Source organism: Pongo pygmaeus, chromosome 6, assembly GCF_028885625.2.
Source record: "Pongo pygmaeus isolate AG05252 chromosome 6, NHGRI_mPonPyg2-v2.0_pri, whole genome shotgun sequence".
Taxonomy (NCBI): domain Eukaryota; kingdom Metazoa; phylum Chordata; class Mammalia; order Primates; family Hominidae; genus Pongo; species Pongo pygmaeus.
Genome location: NC_072379.2, coordinates 2,425,370 through 2,448,944, shown reverse-complemented (window position 1 = coordinate 2,448,944; position 23,575 = coordinate 2,425,370). Strand labels below are relative to the sequence as shown.

General features: G+C 52.6%; 1 protein-coding gene across 1 annotated transcript in view; it reads right to left on the bottom strand.

Moving 5' to 3' along the window:
• Nucleotides 1-23,575, bottom strand: part of LOC129040815 (kinesin-like protein KIF19) — a 45,091-nt gene continuing 21,516 nt past the window's right edge. Inside the window, exons 9-18 of the mRNA XM_054495639.1 lie at nucleotides 22,199-22,376; nucleotides 17,986-18,172; nucleotides 13,454-13,724; nucleotides 12,786-12,907; nucleotides 8,483-8,607; nucleotides 5,303-5,399; nucleotides 4,715-4,780; nucleotides 3,006-3,395; nucleotides 1,412-1,565; nucleotides 1-89 (exon numbers count right to left, since the gene is read on the bottom strand). Of these exons, the coding sequence (XP_054351614.1) occupies nucleotides 1-89; nucleotides 1,412-1,565; nucleotides 3,006-3,395; nucleotides 4,715-4,780; nucleotides 5,303-5,399; nucleotides 8,483-8,607; nucleotides 12,786-12,907; nucleotides 13,454-13,724; nucleotides 17,986-18,172; nucleotides 22,199-22,376 (1,679 nt within the window). The remainder of the gene's footprint in view (nucleotides 90-1,411; nucleotides 1,566-3,005; nucleotides 3,396-4,714; nucleotides 4,781-5,302; nucleotides 5,400-8,482; nucleotides 8,608-12,785; nucleotides 12,908-13,453; nucleotides 13,725-17,985; nucleotides 18,173-22,198; nucleotides 22,377-23,575) is intronic.

Sequence of the window (23,575 nt, the reverse complement as noted above, 5' to 3'; positions counted from 1 at the left end):
TCAAATTGCCCCATAGATCTTCTCAACTTCTGTGCTTCCCTTGGTGCAAGTTGGTGGACACCCTTCAAGGAGCACTGACACCCATGAATCTGCTTTCAGCACAGCGACAGATCAGAGCACCAATATCCCAAAGCGACAGATCAGAGCGCCGATACCCCGCAGGGACTGATCGACAGATCGGAGCGCTAATACCCCGCAGTGACAGATCAGACCCGCAGCAACAGATCGGAGTGCTAATATCCCACAGTGGGGTGGGGAGCAGATGTTCACGCCACTGTCCCTCCATGGTGAGGAAGTCATCTCACAACCACCTTTTTTTTTTTTTTTTTTTTTTTTGAGACGGAGTCTCACTCTGTCACCCAGGCTGGAGTGCAGTGCCATGATCTCGGCTCACTGCAAGCTCCGCCTCCCGGGTTCACGCCATTCTCCTGCCTCACCCTCCTGAGTAGCTGGGACTACAGGCGCCCGCCACCATGCCTGGCTAATTTTTTCTATTTTTAGTAGGGACGGGGTTTCACCGTGTTAGCCAGGCTGCTCTTGAACTCCTGACCTCAGGTGATCCACCAGCCTCGGCCTCCCAAAGTGCTGAGATTACAGGCATGAGCCACTGCGCCCGGCCCTCACAACCACTATTTCTGGATGGTGGGGTCTAAAAGTGGTTTCTTCTTATTTGTAATTTTAATCTATGTTGCAAGATTTTCACAACCAACATATATTCTCTTTGGAATAACAGCAGCTCCAGGAGCTGGGTCTCAAACCTTTGAAGAAGCCCCAGGGGCTGGGGTACGGCTGGCATAAGGGCAGCCTACTGTGTATGCCCAGTGTTCATCGTTATTTTAACCTCTATTGAGACGCTGGACAGACCAGAAGCAAAACTGAACACCCTGCCAATAGTTCTTTTCCCAAAGCCACTGGCCTTGGCTCACTCACTGCCCTAAGAAAACCTGAAACTCGGCTGGGCGCGGTGGCTCACGCCTGTAATCCCAGCACTTTGGGAGGCTGAGGTGGGCGGATCACGAGGTCAGGAGATCGAGACCATCCTGGCTAACACGGTGAAACCCCGTCTCTACTAAAAAAGTACAAAAAATTAGCCAGGCGTGGTGGCGGGCGCCTGTAGTCCCAGCTACTCAGGAGGCTGAGGCAAGAGAATGGCGTGAACCCGGGAGGTAGAGCTTGCAGTGAGCTGAGATCGCGCCACTGCACTCCAGCCTGGGTGACAGAGTGAGACTCCGTCTCAAAAAAAAAAAAAAAAAAAGAAAAAGAAAACCTGAAACTCACTCACGCCAAGGAGCAGACAACTGATAACAGCCCAAACTGTCATACTCTCTCGAGATGTACATTCCAAAGGAGGGAGAGTGACTTAAGATACAGGAAGAAAACCAATGTGCTGTTTTCTTTCATGATCCTGTACCTGCGTGGAAACTGAGGCTGGGTTTTATCTTGGAGGCCGCAGGGACAGCAGGGACAAAGCTCCTTCCTGATGACTTTGACGGCTGAAGGAGTGCTGGGGGCGGCTGACTCTCCACCAAATGCTCCCTGCGGGGGGATAGCAGCTTCTCCCTCGCCTGTGGGGAAAATCATACAGCAGGGCGGGGGTGAGGAATGGGTGGTGACGGGATTGGGCATCAAGGTCGCTTGGAGCTAAAGTCATGCACTGATTAAATGCCTACTCTGTACCACACTGCTACAAGCACGAGGCACCTCCATGAGCATAACAAACAGAATCACTGCTCTCCTTTTCCTTCATCCCCCGATGAATGAATGAATAAATGAATGATTGTTCCTGGCTGTTTGTCCTCCTCCCCTTTCCTTTGTCACCCTCCTCCCTACAATGGAGGCAGTTCTCATCTAAACTGTGTGATGGTTAATTACACGTGTGATGGTTAACCAACATGTGTGATGGTTAATTACACGTGTCAGCCTGACAAGGTGCCCAGATATTTAGCTACACATTACTCTGGGTGTTATTTCTGGATGAGATTCACATTTAAAACAGGCTAAGGCCGGGCGTGGTGGCTCATGCCAGCAACCCCAGTACTTTAGGAGGCAGAGGTGGGCAGATCACTTGAGGTCAGGAGTTCAAGACCAGCCTGGGCAACATGGTGAAACCCCATCTCTACTAAAAATACAAAAATTAGCCGGGCGTGGTAGACTGCACCTGTAGTTCTAGCTACTTGGGAGGCTGAAGCAAGAGAATCACTTGAACCAGGGAGACGGAGGTTGCAGTGAGCCGAGATCACGCCACTGCACTCCAGCCTGGACAACAAGAATGAAACTGTGTCTAAAAGTATAAATAAAATAAATAAATAAAACAGGCTGAGTAAAGCCCTCTGTAATGCGCGGGTGGGCCTTGTCCAATCAGTTGAAGAGAATAGAAAGGCTGACCTTCCCTCTAACAAGAGAGGAATCCTGCCTGACAGCCTCCCAGCTGGAACATCACCTTTTCCTGCCTTTAGACTTGAACTGAAGTGTCAGCTCTTCCAAGGTGCTAGCACTTATTCCCCAACAAACCAGCTCTCACCTTACTGACCCACCATACTTGGAACCAAGTAATATCCCCCCCCTTTTTTTTTTTTTGAGACAGTCTTGCTCTGTGACTCAGGTTAGAATGCAGTGGCGTGATCTCAGCTCGCTGCAACCTCCACCTCCCAGGTTCAAGCGATTCTCCTGCCTCAGCCTCCCAAGTAGCTGGGCCTACAGGTGTCCACCACCATACCTGGCTAATTTTTTTGTATTTTTAGTAGAGACCTTGTCTCTCTTAAAAAAAAAAAAAAAAAACAGAAATCACGAAACTGTAATTTCACTGGGATTATAACTACATAAAATATATATACATATGGCTTAACATTAGAGGGAAGCTTGAGAAATGTGACGTAAGAAGGATGGTGTGGGATGGAGGCTGTTTCCCCAGAACTTCGTGCAAATCCCTGCTCTCCAGTCCGTCCTCCTCCTCCAGCTACAGCCCTGGGATCGGGCAAGGAGTGTCCAGGCCGACGTCCACCCACTGGCTGCACGCTCCCAGGGAGGGAGGGTGACTGCTTCTTCCTGGCCTTCCTCTCCATGGAGCGGTCCCTGCACGGGCCGGCATGGGGCCACCTTCTGTCTGCCAGGCTGGGGTCTGGGGTGGTGCTTGACTTCGGGTCCCTGGAGTCCAGGGCCGTTTCCTCCAGGAGGTGGCGGGAGGAGCAGCCGCTGCTGCCCTCCCGGTCGTGTGCCTTGGAGCGCCGAGTGGCTGCGATGAGGGCGATGCTCTTGGTGCCCTTGGCCATCTCCTGGAGGGCCTGAGCACTCAGGGCTGGGCCACCAGCCTCCCCAGCCAGCCTCGAGGTGCTTGGCTTCAGGCCCAAGGGGTACAGCTTGGAGACCAGACTCTTCACACTCAGGGCACTCGGCTTCTGCAGGAAATCAGATGCCACTGGGCTGTCACCATGGTCCCAGGTGAGGTCACCAGTAGCAGCAGCAAGACAATGACTCCAGGCAAGTCGTTTATTAGGGGAGATGGACCGTGGCAGGGGGACAAGAGTTTGGGCTGATCTGACAGGGTCAGATGACAGGTGCCGGCAGGACAAGGGCAAAAGAAGGACCAGGGTGGCTGAAGAGACAGGCACAGTCCCTGTGGACAGGATGGGGTGACCTTGAGGTGCACTCTTGCTGCACTGGGAAGTTCTCCGGCCAGGTCCCCTGGACCTCAGCCTGGTGATTGAGACATTTCCTGGGGGGCTGCCATCAGGGAGCACCCACCCACCCTGGAGGCAGCACTGCCGCTTCTCTGGCCTGGACATTCTCCATCTCAGCAGAGGACACTCCCCCAAGGCCTGCAGGGGCAGCCCTATTGTATGACCCACCCTCACAGTGGCCCCTGAGCAGGTCCTGCCTGGCCCTGCAGCGCCCCCTGCTCCTGTGTCCCCGCCCCTCCCAGGTGGGTGGTTGAGCCTGTTCCTGCCCTGGTCATGGCGTTTAAGCTCAGGCCTCAGGGTCGTCCTCACCCAAGCATGGAGCGGGGGGTCTCCCAAGGTCACAGCAGGGGCTTCTCCCAGGGGGCACAAAATCCCCGGCACTTCCGCAAAGGCGGAGCAGCCTCCCCAGTGGGATGGGGCGTCATCAGCATGGTGGTCATGTGCTGGTGGCTGGACACGTCCCCCACCTGCCCGCTTAGGAGGAGTGAGTAGTGGCCGCTCCCTGATAACAGTTCATGCGAAAAGGCCAGAATTACAGCATCAATATCCACAGCCTTCTCCGTCTCCCCAGGCCCACCCACCTGACAGAGAGGTTCTCACATTCGGTCCCCATCTCCTGCTCCTCCCCACCCCAAGAAAGGGATGACTTCTTGCTTGCCATGAGACAGGCTACACTGATCTACTCAAAAAATGGGTGCAAAGATGGCCAGGCATGGTGGCTCACACCTGTAATCCCAGCACTGTGGGGGGGCCAAGGCGGGTGGATCACCTGAAGTCAGGAGTTTGAGACCAGCCTGGCCAACATGGTGAAACCTCGTCTCTACTACAAATAGAGAGGAGGCATGCTTCCCCCTCGCCTCTCCTAAAGCCATCCCTACAGCAGCAGCAGGGACCTTATTTGGAAACAGGATCTTTGCAGATGCAGTTAGTTAAGGATCTCAGGATGACGTCATCCTGGGTTTACAGTGGGCCCTAAACCTAATGACAGGTGTCCTTGCAAGAAGAGGAGGGGTACAGAGAGACAGAGAGAAGGTCACGTGATAACAAGGGCAGACATTGGAGCGGTGCAGCCACGAGCCAGGAATGCCTGCAGCCACCAGGAGCTGTAAGAGACAGGGAGGGATCTTCCCCTGGAGCCTCCGGAGGGAGCGAGGCCCTGTCCATGCCATGGTCTCGGACTCTCAGCCTCCAGGACTGCAGGAAAACACGTCTGTTGTTCAGGCACCCAGATTGTCACGTTCCCTTTTGGCAGCCCCAGGAAGCTAACGCAGTGATTAAGACACTAACTTGGGGCCAGGTGCAGTGACTCATGCCTGTAAGCCCAGCACTTTGGGAGGCCGAGGTGGGAGGATCACCTGAGGTCAGGAGTTCGAGACCAGCCTGGCCAACATGGCAAAACCTTGTCTCTACTAAAAATACAAAAACTAGCTGGGCATGGTGGCGGGCACCTGTAATCCCAGCTACTCAGGAGGCTGAGGCAGGAGAACCGCTTGAACCCAGGAGGCGGACGTTGCAGCGGGCCGAGATCGCGCCACTGCACTCCAGCCTGGGAGACAAGAACGAAACTCCTGTCTCAAAAAAAAAAGGCAATTAACTTAGGGCCAGGCTCAGTGAGCAGCCACTACCATTGAGCTGGTTGCTGAAGGAGAGTCCCCTCCTTCCGGAAGCTTCTCTCCTGCTCTCCCATGGCCCCATGTGGCACTGATGCTGACATCCATGACCCTGATGGGAAAGGGGGTGGCCTCCCCAGAGCCCAGGCCCCTGGTCAGGGCCACACACCAACCTCGTGAATTGGCGGAGTTAGCAGGATGCGGACGGAGGGCAGAGGGAGAAGAGAGTCTGGCTTTCCAGGTTTTCTTGACGGTGTGGCTTTCGACGACCTGTAACCCTCGCTGTGGATCAAACGCAGAAGCATCAGCACCAGCAGGGTCAGCTGCCTAGGGCATGCAGCCTTCATCGCAGCCAGAGAGAAGACAGAGCCTGGGCCTCCGTGGCCCACGCATCGTGTCAGAGCAAGTGGCCTTTGCCACGCTTTGGTGATTTGAGACCAAACTGGCTCATTCATCCAACAAATACATGCTGGTCCCTGACAGCCAGACCCCATACCGAGAGCCAGGTGTGCATCCTTCTTAGCAGACATGGCCCCTGCCCTAACACGCCACATCTACGGGGAGAGACACACATTGAAGAACCCAAAGGACAATGTACAGACCACAGCTGCCAGCTCCATGAAGAAGATAGGAGAGAGACGAGCAGGAAGAGACTGCCGCAGACAGGTCAGCAGCACAGACCTCTCTGGGGGTCTGGTCTCTGTCCCTAGTTCCTGGCTCAGACCTTCAAAAAGCCTTAGCTTCCCTGAGTGATAGGAATATCTTTGCTCTGCTACTGGGTGGGCTCCTAGATAGCATCAGAAGGAACTAGTCACCAGAAAGACCAAGCAAGTGACTAGAGGGTGGGAACCTTGGGTGGCCCAACCTCTTCCAGGCAGGCAAGGATGGCTGGAGATCCAGTCCCCAGCATAACCATTCCTTCCTATGTCATGGAACCCAGTAAAAAGCCTGGGCACTGAGGCTCGGGGTGGCTTCCTGGTTGGTGAACTCGGTAATGTTCTGGGAGCTGGCAGGCCCTGCCCCAGAGGGACAGCTTGGCTGGACCTCACCTGTCCTGCTGCCGGGGCTTGGACCCACCATTCCAGCTTGCAGCTTGGAGGTAGCTCAGCCCACTGTCTCACCACAGTCTCTGCTGCTGCTGCAGGGATGGCTCCAGGAGAGGCTAGGGGGAAGCATGCCTCCTCTCTAGATCAGAGTTTGGAGGGCCCTGGGTTCACTCGCATGGCCCTACAAGTAGTCCCATGTCTGTGCTTCTTTTTCTCAGAGTGAGGTTGACACGTGTCTTCTCGAATCCATGGCCAAGCTGCAAGTTCACAGGCAGCTGCAGGCCAAGAGCAGGAAGGCAGCCCAGGGCATGGGAGGAGGTGGGAGTGGCATCTGGTTCTGATCAGGGGGATGGGGCTCTGTTTTTACACCCATATGCACACAGGTACATGCATGCATACACACACAAAGGCATGTGTACACATAGACATGCTTGTGCACACACACACAAATAACACTCATGCACTCACAAAAACACACGCACACAGAAATACACATGTGTACAAATGCATGTGCACCTATAACACATGCACACAAATATGTGCACATACAGAAATGCACAAACTCACACACAGGCGTGGGCACTAGCATGCATGCATGTACACACACACTAAGGGAGCCGCCCTGTCCTCTGCATCGAGCCTGGGGTTTTCACTACACTGCAGAGGGGACGGGTTAGACCTGGGCGTTGCAGCCCATGTGCAGCCTTCACTGCCTCCTGGGGTGAACACACCAGCCACAAAAGGTATCTGGGGGAAAACTGGGAAATGTAGCAATAAGCGAGATGCCAGAGGATACTGAGGAAGCTCTGCTCATTTGGCTGGGAATGATAACCACACTGTGGTTTTGGAGGGAAATGTCCCTGTTTTGGAACGGCCTACTAAGCATGTGGGGGTGAAATGCCATGATGTTTGTATTTTACTTTAAATAGGAAGCAAGGCTGGGTGCGGTGGCTCATGCCTGTAACCCCAGCACTCTGGGAGGCCAAAGCAGGCAGATCACTTGAGGTCAGGAGTTCAGGACCAGCCTGGCCAACATGGCGAAATCCTGTCTCTACCAAAAATACAAAAAAAATTAGCCTGGCATGATGGCAGGCACCTGTAATCTCAGCTATGTGGGAGGCTGAGGCAGGAGAATTGCTTGAACACAGGAGGCAGAGGTTGTAGTGAGCCGAGATCATGCCACTGCACTCCAGCCTGGGCAAAGGAGCAAGACTCCATCTCAAAAATAAATAAATACATAAATAAAAATTTTTTAGGCCGGGCATGGTGATTCATGCCTGTAATCCCAGCACTTTGGGAGGCCGAGGCGGGTGGATCACAAGGTCAGGAGATCGAGACCATCCTGGCTAACACGGTGAAACCCCATCTCTACCAAAAATACAAAAAAAGGCCAGGTGCAGTGGCTCACGCCTGTAATCCCAGCACTTTGGGAGGCCAAGGCAGGTGGATCACGAGGTCAGGAGTTTGAGACCAGCCTGACCAACATGGTGAAACCCCGTCTACTAAAAATACAAAAATTAGCCAGGTGTGGTGGTACACGCCTGTAATCCCAGCTACTCAGGAGGCTGAGGCAGAATTGCTTGAATCCAGGAGGCAGAGGTTGCAGAGAGATGAGATTGAACCACGGCACTCCAGCCTGGGCAATAGAGCAAGACTCTGTCTCAAAAAAAAAAAAAAGAAAATTAACCGGGCCTGGTAGCAGACACCTGTAGTCCCAGCTACTCGGGAGACTGAGGCAGGAGAATGGCATGAACCCGGGAGGCGGAGCTTGCAGTGAGCCGAGATCGCGCCACTTCACTCCAGCCCGGGTGACAGAGCGAGACTCTGTCTCAAAAAAAAAAAAAAAAAAAATTTTTTTTTAAGATACATATAAAATGGGAAGGGCATTTCTGGCAGCAAACTCCCCAGGCTCAGGGCTGCCCCATGCCGTGAGCAGCTCCAACGAAGTGGTTCTTATTCTCAGACAACCCTGTGAGGAAAGGGCGATTCGATGCACTTCGTGAAAGAGGAAATGGGCTCTTAGCTGGCCCGAGACTTGGGATTCACGCCTGCCTCCAGCGCCCCGTCCCCCCAACCTGGCCTGGGAAGCAGGGCAGCAGGAAGGAGGCTTGGTGACACCCTTGCGTGGGAGAGGAGGAAGCCCACCTACCTGTCCCTCTCCAGGAGCACTGGAGGTAGCTCAAACTGGGCTCCCCATGGCAGGTCCTTCCTGTCATCTGGCTGGTCTCGCCTAGACTCCTCTGGCGCGGGAGACAGATTCAGAACAGAACCGTCCTGGGACCAGACAGAGGGGTCTGTGTGAGGCCGGCAAGGATGTGGGCAAGCTGTGTCGCCAAGCAGTGGGCTTCTGAGGGGTCACTGGAGCTCCACGGCGTTCCTGCAGCCACCACTCGAAGGAAACTACCAGAGCAGGGAGGTGGGAGAAAGCCAGCAGGTCAGCTCTGTCCCTTGGTCCCCCACCATGGAGAGAGAAGGAGGCTCTGCTGCTCCGGAGGCTCCCCAGGGACTATCCACACAGTCTTGGCCTGGAGAAAATGATGCACAAGGGGACACCTGTTATCAGAGCACCTTCAAACACCTGCAGGAGCCAGGCATGGTGGCACACACCTGCAGTCCTGGCTGCTTGGGAGGCCAAGATTGGAGAATCCTTGAGCCCAGGAGTTCAAGTCCAGCCTGGGCAACACAGCAAGACCCCATTTCATTAAAAAAGAAAAATAGCCTGCAGGGCCTCAAAAAGTTAAACATAGAATTACCATATAACCAGAAATTCCACTTCTGGGTATACGCCAAGGAATTAGAAGCAGGGTCTTGAAGAGACATTTGCACACCCACTTTCACAGCAACACGATTCACAACAGCAAAAGGTGGAGGTAACCCACGTGTCCATTCACAGAGAATGAATAAACCACAAAATGTGGTCAGTCCATACATGGAATATTATTCAGCCTTAAAAAGGAAAGAAGGCTGGGCACGGTGGCTCATGTCTGTAATCCCAGCACTGTGGGAGGCCAAAGCAGGTGAATCACTTGAGGTCAGGAGTTCGAGACCAAACTGCTCAACATGGTGAAACCCCGTCTCTACTAAAAATACAAAAATTAGCCAGGCATGGTAGCATGTACCTGTAATCCCAGCTACTTGGGAGGCTGAAGCAGGAGAATCGCTTGAGCCCAGGAGGCGGAGGTTGCAGTGAGCTGAGATCGCACCACTATACTCCAGCCTGGGTGACAGAGTGAAACTTGGAGTCAAAAAAAAAAAAAAAAGAAAGAAAAAAGGGCCAGGCACAGTGGCCCACACCTGTAATCCCAGCACTTTGGGAGGCCAAGGTGGGAAGATCACTTGAGCCCAGGAGGTCGAGACCAGCCTGGGCAACACAGCAAGACCCTGTCTTTAATCCAAAAAATGTATATTAATTTTATTTATTTATTTATTTTTATTTTTTTGAGACGGAGTCTCGCTCTGTTCCCCAGGCTGGAGTACAGTGGCACAATCTCGGTTCATTGCAAGCTCCGCCTCCTGGGTTCAAGCCATTCTCCTTCCTCAGCCTCCCGAGTAGCTTGGACTACAGGTGCCTGCCACCACGTCCAGCTAATTTTTTCTATTTTTAGTAGAGATGGGGTTTCACCGTGTTAGCCAGGATGGTCTCGATCTCCTGACCTCATGATCCGCCCACCTCAGCCTCCCAAAGTGCTGAGATTACAGGCGTGAGCCACCACGCCCAACCTAATTAACTTCTTAAAAATAAAAAAAAGAAGAAGTGAGTACATGTAGGCACATTGGACGGGCCACGTTTGGGGAGGGGACCAGGGTGGGCCTGGGTTTGGAAACCTAAGACACGTAGTTCCCACCCGAGGCCAAAAAGAAAAAATGCACCATTCAGTGAAAGACATGTATGAATTCAGTCTAATTAGAAGTCAATCATGCCCAGGTGCAGTGGCTCGCACCTGTAATCCCAGCACTTTGGGAGGCCAAGGCGGTGATTACTTCAGGCTAGGACTTAGAGATCAGCCCTGCCAACATGGCGAAACCCAGTCTCTACTAAAAATACAAAAATTAGCTGGGTGTGGTGGCACACACCTGTAATCCCAGCTACTCAGGAGGCTGAGGCACAAGAATTGCTTGAAGGCAGGAGGCGGAGGTTGCTGTGGCATGAGATTGCACCACTGTACTCCAGCCTGGGCAACAGAGCAAGGCTCTGTCTTAGCAAAAAAAAAAAAAAAAAAAAAAAAGTCAATCATGAAGAGAGAGATGCTTATGCCAGAGCATCTAGACACCAAGAAATTCTCATCACATTGCCCACACTGACAGAGATAAATGTAACCCTGGAGCGAGAAGCAGGTGGGGACATGACGCATTGTGATAGGCGTGTAAGATGGTGCAGGCCTGAGGAGGGTAATGCTGGCAAGAATTTTTTTTTTTTTTTTTTGAGACAGAGTTTCACTCTTGTCACCCAGGCTGGAGTGCAGTGGCACGATCTCGGCTCACTGCAACCTCTGCCTCCCAGGTTCAAGCAATTCTCCTGCCTCAGCCTCCCGAATAGCTGGGATTACAGATGTGTACCACCATGCCCGGCTAAATGTTGTATTTTTAGTAGAGACGGGGTTTCTCCACGTTGGTCAGGCTGGTCTTGAACTCCTGATCTCAGGTGATCCGCCCACCTCGGCCTCCCAAAGTGCTGGGATTACAGGTGTGAGTCACCACGCCCAGCAACTGGCAAGAATTCTAAAGAGACTTCTGCACCCAGCAGATGCACTCATGGAGTTCATGCTAAGGATGAGCAGGGTGTCGGGGTACAGCATCAGCTAAGGTTGACACTGCATGTTCCCAGAGAGACCCACTGATAGGGATGAAAATGCATGCATGGTGTCAGGTGCGGTGGCTCACGCCTGTAATCCGAGCACTTTAGGAGGCCAAGGTGGGGGGATCGCTTGAGGCCAGGTGTTTGAGGCCAGCCTGGGCAACAGAGTGAGACTCTGTCTCTACAACAAAAATTGTTTGTAATTAGCTGGGTGTGGTGGTGTACACCAGTGGGTCCAGCTACTTGGGAGGCTGAGATGGGAGGATGGCTTGAGCCCAGGAGGTTGAGGCTGCAGTGAGCCAAGATCACATCACTGCACTCCAGCCTGGGCACCAGAGTGAGACCTTGTCCAATAAAATAAAATAAAAAATAAAGGAGCCGGGCGCGGTGGCTCACGCCGGTAATCCCAGCACTTTGGGAGGCCGAGGTGGGCGGATCACAAGGTCAGGAGATGGAGACCATCCTGGCTAACACGGTGAAACCCCATCTCTACTAAAAATACAAAAAATTAGCCGGGCGAGGTGGCGGGTGCCTGTAGTCCCAGCCACGCGGGAGGCTGAGGCAGGAGAATGGCGTGAACCCTGGGGGGCGGAGCCTGCAGTGAGCCGAGATCGCGCCACTGTACTCCAGCCTGGGTGAAAGAGCGAGACTCCTTCTCAAAAAATAAAAAATAAAATAAAATATAAAATAAAAATAATAAAAATAAATATAAAATTACGTTACGTTACATGCACAACAGAATGAGAGATGCAGGATGTTTGCAAAGTCTCAGCGTATTCCCCACAAGACCCTCATTGACGACAAAAGGAGAATAGTGAAATGGAGAAACTGGCAGCCACCACCTTAACCAAGGCCCCAGTTAACCTCCAGCAATAAGACAAATCAACCATGTGAGCCTCTGATATACAACATTGCTTCTGCGGTTTTCTTGCCAAAAATGCATAATCTGAATCTAATCATGAGAAAGCATCACATCAGCAAACCCCAAACAGGGAAATTCTACAAAGTAACTGACCAGTGCTCTTCAAGTGCTAAAGTCATGAACAATAAAGAAAGACAGAGGACCAGGCGCGGCGGCTCACACCTGTAATCCCGGCACTTTGGGAGGCTGAGGCTGGTGGATCACGGGGGTCAGGAGATTGAGACCATCCTGGCTAACACCATAAAACCCCGTCTCTACTAAAAATACAAAAAAAATAGCCAGGCGTGGTGGCGGGCGCCTGTAGTTCCAGCTACTGGGGAGGCTGAGGCAGGAGAATGGCATGAACCTGGGAGGCGGAGGTTGCAGTGAGCCGAGATCGTGCCACTGCACTCCAGCCTGGGCGACAGAGGAGGCCAGGCACGGTGGCTCATGCCTGCAATCTCCCACGTAGAATCTTTGGCAGCAGCTCAGGATTGCAGGTGTCATGGGAGACTGACAGCAACTCAGACTCACACATATGAGCAGTGCCCAGGCCCACCCCAGCTCACCTGGATCTGCCTCCCTCTCCCAAGCCTGAATGCCCAGCCCAAGGCTGCCTTGTCCCCTGCCCCGCTGCTCTGGCTCCAGGCAGCTGGCCTGTGGGTGTCCTGCCCAGGGCCGAGCAGGGTGGGATAGTGCTGACTCCTGGCCACAGCCCGAGGCGGGCGTAGGCGGGGGTTGGTGTGTGGGACTCACCCGGAGGGAGCTGGACATGAGCGAGTGCAGCAGCAGCAGGTGGGTCAGCGTGCCTTCACCCAGCTCCTGGGAATACAGGCGGAACCGCTTCTCCAGGGGCTCTAGCACCAGGAGGCCACTGTCTGCAGGAGCCACAACACCAAAGATGAGGACAGGGCCAGGCACACCCCACCCCGCCACATGCTCAGAGGACAGGACCTGACACACCCACCCACCACATGTGCAGGCAAAACAACAGCACTTGGTAGAAAGTTTTATTCTTTTTTTTTTTTTTTTTTTTTTTTTTGAGACAGAGTCTCACTCTGTCACCCAGGCTGGAGTACAGTGGCACAATCTCGGGTCACTGAAACCTCCGCCTCCCGGATTCAGGCAATTCTCCTGTCTCAGCCTCCTGAGTAGCTGGAACTACAGGCACCCACCACCACACTCAGCTAACTTTTTTGTACTTTTTTCTTTAGTAGAGATGAGGTTTCACCATGTTGATCAGGCTGGTCTCGAACTCCTGACCTCAGGTGATCCACCTGCCTCGGCCTCCCAAAGCGCTGGGATTATAGGCGTAAGCCACCATGCCCGGCTCCGATTTTATTTTTTTTACCTGCATGTACAGCCTGCTCTTCCCAGAAAAAAACAACGCAGAAGCCCAGCGTCCACGGCCGGGCGGACCTCACCCTGGATCAGCCGCCGCTGCTCCTGGATCAGCTGCTGACACAGCAGCCGGTGCTGGTGGTAGCGCTGGATCACAAAGTCCTTCTGGCACAGCAGGTTCTTGCGGCACAGGTTGTCGGCCTGCAGCTCCGTGTTCTCCACCTCCAGCTCGTGCGCCCTGCACAGCAGCCGCAGCACCTCCCGCTGGTCCTCGCTGGTGACCCGCCTGGGCAGCAGCCTCTCCATCTGTGAGGCCTTCCTCTTGGCGTGGACCAGGCGTTGCTCCAGCCTGGCCTGCAGGGAAACCCAGAGCTCGGGGAGGATGCGGACACGTCTGCTTCTTCTTATGGCCCCCGTTTATAGCACTCAGGAAACCAAGCAGGTGATTGGCTCTGAGCATGTGCTGCTAATGCCCTCTGCCTTCCGATGCTTTCACATCTGGAACCTTGACCTTGGAGGGACTGCCCCTCCTGCTTGTCCTAGTCACCCAGGGCCAGGTACCAGATAACGAGGGACAGCCCCCAGGCCCCAGAGCCTGCTGAAATTACCCTAACAGCCAACCCTAAGCCCGTTTATCCTGCCTCAGCTCTTTCTTCCCACGGAAATGACAATACAGGCTCCCAGCCACCTTTCCCCTGTTACAGAAAACCAGTGCTGGCCTGGCGCGGTGGCTCAGGCCTATAATCCTAACACTTTGGGAGGTTGAGGCAGGCAGATTGCTTGAGCCCAGGCGTTCGAGACCAGTCTGGGCAACATGGCAAGACCCCCGTCTCTACAAAAAATACAAAAAAAATTAGCTGGGCGTGGTGGCATGTGTCTGTGGTCCCAGCTACTTGGGAGGCTGAGGTGGGAGGATCGTTTGAGCCCAGGAGGTCGAGGCTGCAGTGAGGTATGATTGCAGCACTGCACTGTAGCCTGGGTGACAGAGCAAGTCCCTGTGTGAAAGAAAGAAAGAGAAAGAGAGAGAGAGAGAAACAAAGAGGCAAAAGGATCACCTGAGGTCAGGAGTTCAAAACCAGCCTGGTCAACATGGTGAAACCTTGTCTCTACTAAAAATACAAAAAAAAATTAGCTGGGTGTGCTGGTGGGCCCATGTAGTCCCAGCTACTTAGGAGGCTGAGGCAGGAGAATTTCTTGAACCCAGGAGGCAGAGGTTGCAGTGAGCCAATATCGTGCCACTGCACTCTAGCCTGGGAAACAGAGCAAGACCGTCTCAAAAAAACAAAACAAAACAAAAAAGCCCCATTGATTTGTTTTTGATCAGTTATTAACTAATTAATAAGCAAACTCATCCTTTGCAGGCCATGTTACATATTAATATCTATATTTGGCTCTAAAGCTAATGCTATCTTGTCAATGTCCATTTTGGGTTTGAGCAAAAGATATAAAAAATATTTTTTTTGGCTGGGCGCGGTGGCTCACACCTGTAATCCCAGCACTTTGAGAGGCTGACGCAGGTGGATCACGAAGTCAGCAGATCAAGACCATCCTGGCTAACATGGGAAACCCAGTCTTTACTAAAAATACAAAAAATTAGCCGGGCGTGGTCGTGGGCGCCTGTAGTCCCAGCTACTCGGGAGGCTGAGGCAGGAGAATGGTGTGAACCTGGGAGGCGGAGCTTGCAGTTAGCCGAGATCGCGCCACTGCACTCCAGCCTGGGTGACAGAGTGAGACTCTGCCTCAAAAAAAAAAAAAAAAAATATATATATATATATATATATATATATATATATTTTTTTTTTTTTTTTTTTTTTTTTTTGGCCAGGCGCGGTAGCTCACGCCTGTAATCCCAGCACTTTGGGAGGCCAAGATGGGCGGATCATGAGGTCAGGAGATCGAAACCACCCTGGCTAACATGGTGAAACCCTGTCTCTACTAAAAATACAAAAAAATTAGCCGGGTGGAGCCAAGATCACGCCACTGCACTCCAGCCTGAAGACAGAGCGAGACTCCATCTCAAAAAAAAAATATATATATATATATTTTTTTAACTTTATTTTTCCATACTATTTGATTTTTTTTCAGGAAATACTTTTTGTTTACTTTTTTTTGAGCAAAAGACATGTAAAACAATTTTTTTTTGAGATGGAGTCTCGCTCTGTCACCCAGGCTGGAGTGCAGTGGCATGATCTCGACTCACTGCAACCTCTGCCTCCTGGATTCAAGTGATTCTCCTGGCTTAGTCTCACGAGTAGCTGGGATTACAGGCATGCGCCACCACACCCAGCTAATTTTTGTATTTTTAGTAGAGATGGGGTTTCACCATGTTGTCCAGGCTGGTCTCAACCTCCTGACCTCAAGTGATCCACCGGCCTCGGCCTCCCAAAGTGCTGGGATTACAGGCGTGAGCCACCGCACCTGGCCTAAAAAAATTTTTAAAGGTCAGAAGACTTTTGAAATGAAATCACATCATCTCCAAATTGCTGAAGGCAGATGCAACAATATTAAGAGGTTTCTGGCTTGGCTACACAGCTTTTAAGTGAAATAAATGCCACCTGCTTTTAACAACATGACATCATCGACGCTTTCTGCGCTTGCCTAAAAATACACCTGCAAACACTTAACTAATGGGCTGAAACCGTCTCCAGCTTCCACAGCGTTTCCCCCAAAGTCTCCATCATGCGCCCATTCTGTCATTTTTCTGAGTGCGACTGTTACATAACCAGCTATCCTATAAATAGTTCGTATCAACATCTAGCTAGTCTCAGAAAACAAAAGCGTGGGCCGGGCGCGGTGGCTCACGCCTGTAATCCCAGCACTTTGGGAGGCTGAGGCAGGTGGATCACCTGAGGTCAGGAGTTCCAGACCAGCCTGACCAACATGGTGAAACCCTGTCTCTACTAAAAATGCAAAAATGTTAGCCGGTGTGGTGGTGGATGCCTGTAATCCCAGCTACTCAGGGGGCTGAGGCAGGAGAATCCCTTGAACCCAGGAGGCAGAGGTTGCAATGAGCCGAGATCGTGTCACTGCACTTCAGGCCGGGGTGACAGAGTGAGACTCTGTCCCGATTTAAAAAAAAAAAAAAGGACCGGGCACGGTGGCTCACGCCTGTAATTCCAGCACTTTGGGAGGCCGAGGCGGGCGGATCATGAGGTCAGGAGATCGAGACCATCCTGGCTAACACGGTGAAACCCCGTCTCTACTAAAAATACAAAAAAATTAGCCGGGTGTGGTGGCGGGCACCTGTAGTCCCAGCTACTTGGGAGGCTGAGGCAGGAGAATGGCGTGAACGCGGGAGTCGGAGCTTGCAGTGAGCCGAGATCGTGCCACTGCACTCCTGAGCCTGGGCGTCAGAGTGAGACTCCATCCCAATTGGGAAAAAAAAAAAAAAGGAAAGCAAAAACGTGAAGAGACATCCTTCTCCAGAGAGGAAGCTCAGATGTGGGCTTCCTTCTGGCCATGTCCCTGGTCCTCCTAGGATATGCCCAAGACCAGAAATGGGGCAGACCAGGCAAGATAGAAATCATGCTGCAAGCCGTCAAGCCCCAGCTCTCTGGGGGTTACTCCGGAGGGATCTCATGGAAGCCGGAGGCTGCCATTCAGACATCATCCACAGAAGGCAAGGCAGGCTGGGGGGTGTGGTGGACCCCACGCCCCTGCTCATAACCCACTTCGGTGGTCACCGAGCTCCAGCCCTGCTCTCTCCTCCCCGCTGCCCCTGGTGTCACTGTAACTCCAACATGAAGGGACACGGGCTTTGGAGTCAGACCCAGGTCAAGTCCCAGCTGTTCCTCCTGCCCCCTGCAGATTCCAGACAATTTACCTCACCTCTCCCAGCCTCAGTTTTCTCATCTGTAAAATGGTCGTGATCGGCCCTACTGCATGGGATGAGCTGAAATTCACCCACTGGCCGGACCCGGTGCTCACACCTGTAATCCCAGCACTCTGGGAGGCCAAGGCAGGAGGATCACTTGAGCTCAGGAGTTCGAGACCAGCCTGGGCAACACAGGGAGACACTGTCTCTACAAGTAACTTTTAAAAAATAGCCAGCCCAGCCAGGCGCGGTGGCTCACACCTGTAATCCCAGCACTTTGGGAGGCCAAGGCAGGCAGATCACCTGAGGTCAGAAGTTCGAGACCAGCCTAGCCAACATGGTGAACCCCGTCTCTACTAAAAAATACAAAAATTAGCTGGGCATGGTGGCGGGCATCTGTAACATCTGTAATCCCAGCTACTCAGGGGGCTGAGGCTGGAGAATTGCTTGAACTCAGGAGTCGGAGGTTGCAGTGAGCTGAGATTGAGTCATTGCACTCCAGCCTGGGCAACAAGAGCGAAACTCCGTCTCAAAAAAAAAAAAAAAAAAAGCCAGCCCATGTACAGTGGCTCAAGCCTGTAATCCCAGCACCTTGGGAGGCTGAGACAGGAGGATTGCTTGAGGCCAGGAGTTCAAGAGAATCCTGGGCAATATAGTGAGACCCCCATCTCTAAAATCAATAAATAAGTAAAAACAAGTTCACCCAGAGCCCATAGGGTCAGCAGTTAATAAGTGTTAGCGACTCTTATCACTGTGGTCATCATCGTTGTAACTGTGACCACACACAGCCCACTCCCCCACCTTAAGGGCCGCAGTCTTCCACTGCTCAGCTAACAGCAGGTTGACCTCCTCTTTGGCCAGCGCCACCTCGTGCGGCCCTGAGGCCTCGTCCTCATCCCCGTCGGCATCAGCCTCCGCCGGTTCCTCGTCCTTCTCCAGCTCACCCCTGTCCCTGTGGGTGCGGCGCTGGGTCTTCTCCCGCTCCCAGCTACAGCCAGGACAGAGGAGGTCAGAGTGCAAGCCACGCCGGGGGCTGGGCGTCCTGGCACCTCCACTTCCACAGCCCCTCCTGGCCCCAAGTGACTTATGCACAGACATGGGCATAAAAATGGAGCTATATGGCTGGACACAGTGGCTCGTGCCTGCAATCCCAGCACTTTGGGAGGCTGAGGTGGGCGGATCACTTGAGACCAGGAGTTCAAGACCAGCCTGTGCCAACATGGCAAAACCCTGTCTCCACTAAAAACACAAAAAATTAACCTGGCATGGTGGGGCGAGCGCCTATAATCCCAGATACTCAGGAGGCTGAGGCATGAGAATCACTTGAACCTGAGAGGCAGAGGCTACAGTGAGCCAAGATTGCGCCACTGCACTCCAGCCTGGGTGACAGAGCGAGAGTCTGTCTCAAAAAAAAATAATAATAAATGGAGCTATATGATCTCTTCTATTTTTTTAAAGCATGACCAAAAGCTGGAAGGAAACCCAAGAATCAGCAAACACCTGCTGCAGGCTCAGAGTGACCAAGCGCGGGACTCTGCAGCCAGCCCGGCCTCTAGCCCCAGCACCGCTCATGCCACTGGGTGACCGTGGGCGCCTCCTGTGTAAATGCACCCTCTCTGAGCCTCGGCTTCCTCCGCAGTAAAGCGTGGATGACAAAGCTCCTGCACCTGGGGGCTCTCAGGATTAACTACATGCCCCGTGGCTCTGTGAAAGAGGTGCCCAATCAGAAAAATTAGCCGGGAGTGGTGGTACATGCCTGTAGCTCCAGCTACTAGGGAGGCTGAGGCATGAAAATCTTTTGAGCCCAGGAGGTGGAGGTTGCAGTGAACCAAGACTGTGCTACTGCATTCCAGCCTGGGCGACAGAGTGAGACTCTGTCTCAAAAATAAAAAAGAAATAAAAAATAAAAAGAGGTGTCCGATCAAATCGAACTACAAGGATCCCGTGGAAACTGCGTGGCAGGAGGGTTAAGGGAGCAAGTGCAGACATTTGGCTGGAAATGGATGAGATGGTGAGTGCATTTCTTTTTATTTGGAATTCCTCTAATGTGCCAGGTGTGGTGGCTCACTCCTGTAATCCCAGCACTTTGGGAGGCCAAGGCAGGAGGACTGCTTGAAGCCAGAAGTTGAAGACCAGCCTGGGCAATATAGTGAGACCCCATCTTTACAAAAAATAAAAGATTAGCCAGGTGTGTGGCTAGGCCTGGTGGCTCACACCTGTAACCCCAGCACTTTGGGAGGCCAAGGCAGGTGGATCACTTGAGGTCAGGAATTCAAGACCAGCCAGGTGTGGTGGTGCACTCCTGCAGTCCCAGCTACACAAGAGGCTGAGGTGGGAGGGTCGCTTGAACCCAGGAAGTTGAGGCTGCAGTGAGCCAAGATTGCACCACTGCACTCCAGCCTGGGCAACAGAGTGAAGCTTCGTCTCAAAATAAAAAAATCAAATAAAAAAATAAAAAGTAGGCCAGATGTGGTGGCTCACACCTGTAATCCCAGCAGTTTGGGAGGCCAAGGCAGGTGGGTCACAAGGCCAGCATGGCGAGACTCATTGTTACTGAAAATACAAAAATTAGCCAGGCGTGGTGGTGGGAGCCTATAATCCCAGCTACTCGGGAGGCTGAGGCAGAGAATTGCTTCAACCTGGGAGGCGGAAGTTGCAGTGAGCCGAAGTCATGCCACTGCACTCCAGCCTGGGAGACAGAGCGAGACTCCATCTGAAAAATAAATAAATAAATAAATAAATACAAAAAGTAGCCAGGCGCAGTGGCTCACACCTAATCCCAGCACTTTGGGAGGCCGAGGTGGGTGGATCACAAGGTCAGGAGATCAAGACCATCCTGGCTAACACGGTGAAACCCCGTCTCTACTAAAAATACAAAAAACTAGCCGGGCATGATGGCGGGCACCTGTAATCCCAGCTACTCGGGAAGCTGAGGCAGGAGAATCACTTGAACCCGGGAGGCGGAGGTTGCAGTGAGCCGAGCTTATGCCACTGCACTCCAGCCTGGGCAGCAGAGGGAGACTCCGTCTCTAAATAAATAAATAAATAAATAAAAGAAAGGAAGGAGGACTAGGAGAAAGATGGTTGGGGGAGAATTGGGAGCAGAAGGTGAAGGAGAAGAAATGGGCTTAAATTACAACACCAGGCTTTGTTTTGTTTTGTTTTTGAGATGGAGTCTCACTCTGTCGCCCAGGCTGGAGTACAGTGGTGTGATCTTGACTCACTGCAACCTCCACCTCGTGGGTTCAAGCAATTCTCTCACCACAGCCTCCCAAGTAGCTGGATTACAGGCGCCCGCCACCACGCCCAGCTAATTTTTTTGTATTTTTAGTAGAGACAGAGTTTCACCATGTTGGCCACGCTGGTTTTGAACTCCTGGCCTCAAGTGATCCGCCTGCCTTGGCCTCCCAAAGTGCTGGGATTACAGGAGTGAGCCACCATGCCTGGCCAGCACCAGGTTTTAAGTCACCCATAAGCGTGGTGGCCATGGGTCTTGGTTTGTCCAGGGCAGTCCCAGGGGACACGATTGTCCCAGTGTGATTTTTTTTTTTTTTTTTTTTTTTTAGACGGAGTCTCCCTCTGTCGCCAGGCTGGAGTGTAATGGCGCGATCTCAGCTTACTGCAACCTCTGCCTCCTGGGTTCAAGCGATTCTCCCACCTCAGCCTCCCAAGTAGCTGGGATTACAGGTGTACGCCACCATGCCCAGCTAATTTTTAGTAGAGGTGGCGTTTCACCATGTTGGCTATGCTGATATTGGCCATGCTGGTTTTGAACTGCTGACCACAAGTGATCCATCCCCCTCAGCCTCCCAAAGTGCTGAGATTACAAGCATGAGCCACTGTGCCCGGCCAGCACCAGGTTTTAAGTCACCCATAAGTATGGTGGCCATGGGTCCTGGTTTGCCCAGTGCAGTCCCAGGGTACATGACTGTCCCAGTGTGATTGGTTTTTGTTTGTTTGTTTTTTTTGAGACAGAGTCCCTCTCTGTCGCCTAGGCTGGAGTGCAGTGGTGCAATCTCGGCTCACTGCAAGCTCTGCCTCCTGGGTTCACGCCATTCTCCTGTCTCAGCCTCTGGAGTAGCTGGGACTACAGGCGCCCGCCACCATGCCCGGCTAATTTTTTGTATTTTTAGTAGAGACGGGGTTTCATCATGTTCGCCAGGATGGCCTCGATCTCTTGACCTCGTGATCCACCCGCTTCAGCCTCCGAAAGTGCTGGGATTACAGGTGTGAGCCACTGCACCCGGCAAATTTTTTTTTTTTTTTTTTTGAGATGGAGTCTCGCTCTGTCACCCGGGCTGGAGTACAGTGGCTCACTGCAACCTCCACCTCCCAGGTTCAAGCAATTTTCCTGCCTCAGCCTCCCGAGTAGCTGGGATTACAGGTGCCCACCACCATGCCTGGCTAATTTTTGTATTTTTAGTAGAGACGGAGTTTCACCGTGTTGGAAGGGCTGGTCTCGAACTCCTGACCTCAGGTGATCCACGCACCTCGGCCTCCCAAAGTGCTGGGATTACAGGCATGAGCCACCACGCCCGGCCGGCCTAGTGTATTGTGAACAGCCTCCTTTCACCTCCAGATGCACCCTGGCGTGGATGGTAATCGCATGGCCAGTGTCTGCACATGGCCACTCTGCGCTCAGTGGGTCTGAGCAGGGAGTGAATGTGCAACGAGAGAAAAGCCCTGGCGTAGGACGGGGCAAGCCCACATCTCCTCTAAGCTTCAGTTTCCCCTCCCATAGTGGGGTTGGGCCTAGGTGACCTAACAGGCTGCCTCTGGACTCCAGCCTGTGTGAGAGATGAAAGGAATCTGGAAGCCTCTCCTACCTGGCCCAGCGTAGCCACAGGGGCAGGCGAGCAGGGGAGGAACAGGAACATGCAGGCAGCAGAGGGTGGCTGGACAGCAGCAAAAGGAGCTCCCAGCAGCAGCCCCTCTGCTCTGGCAGGCCGGCCCCGCCCTGTTAGGAAGGACAGTGCTGGGGTCCAGGTAGGGCCGAGCCAGCGGGCACACTCACTCTGCAATGGTCAGCAGGTGGCGGGACACATCCATGTGCAGTTCGATGTTGGTGTTCTCCAGCTCCACCAGGCTGCGCCGCATCTCCATCTGCTCCTTGAAGGCCCCGATGAGCTGTGCCCGGATCTTGTTCATCTGTAGGTGGCTGTCCTCCTCTGTGTCATGAGACAGCTTTGGGACTGCAGGCAGGAAGGGAGCTGGCTGAACTAGGAGCAGTGGCACCTAAGCCAGGGTTGAACTCCATGCCCGCCCACCAAGATGGTGTCTGGCCCACGGAGAAGCTCAGTACACATGGATGGATGAGTGAATGGAGATGGATGGGTGGGTAGTGGATGGTGGATGGATGGAGAGAGAGAATGAATGGATAGTGATGGACAGATGGAGGCTGGAGGGTAGATGGATCAATGAGTATGAATGGTTGGGGATGAATGGATAAATAAATAAATAAATGGATGGATGGGTAAATGATGGATGGACAGATGGGTGGGTGGGTGGATGAATAGAGGGTGGATGGATGAGGATGTATGGTTGGGGATAGGTAGATGGATGGAAGAATGGATGGATGCATAGATGCATGGTGGATGGATGGATGATGGATAGATAGATGGATGAGTAGATGAATGGGTAGAGGGATGGATGGAGATGAATGGTCAGGAATGGGTGGATGGATGGAAGAATGGATGGATGAGTGGATAGATGCATGGTAGATGGATGCATGGATGGATGGATGGATACATGGATGAGTGGATGAATGGGTGGATGGATGGAGATGAATGGTTGGGGATGGGTGGATGTATGAAAGAATGGATGGATAAATGAATAGATGCATGGAGGATGGATGGATGGATAATGGATGGATAGATGAATGAGTAGATGAATGGGTAGATGGATGGATGGAGATGAATGGTTGGGGATGAGTGGATGGATGAAAGGGATGGATGGATGGATGGATGAGGATGGATAAATGGATGGATGGATGGATGGATATGGATGAATGGGTGGGCGGATGGATGGATGAGGATGGAAGAATGGATGGGTGAATTGATGGATGGATGGATGGATGGTGAATGGATGGGTAGATGGATGAGTAGATGAATGGGTAGATGGATGGATGGATGGAGACGAATGGTTGGGGATGGGTGGATGGATGAAAGGATGGATGGATGGATGAAAGGATGGATGGCTGGATGAGGATGGATAAATGGATGGATGGATGGATATGGATGAATGGATAGGTGGATGGATGGATGGATGAGGATGGATGAATCTATGGGTGGATGGATGGATGGATGGATGGTGGATGGATGGGTAGATGGGTGAACAGAGGGTAAATGGATCGATGGGTGAGTGGGTAGATGTGTAAATAGGTGGATGGGTA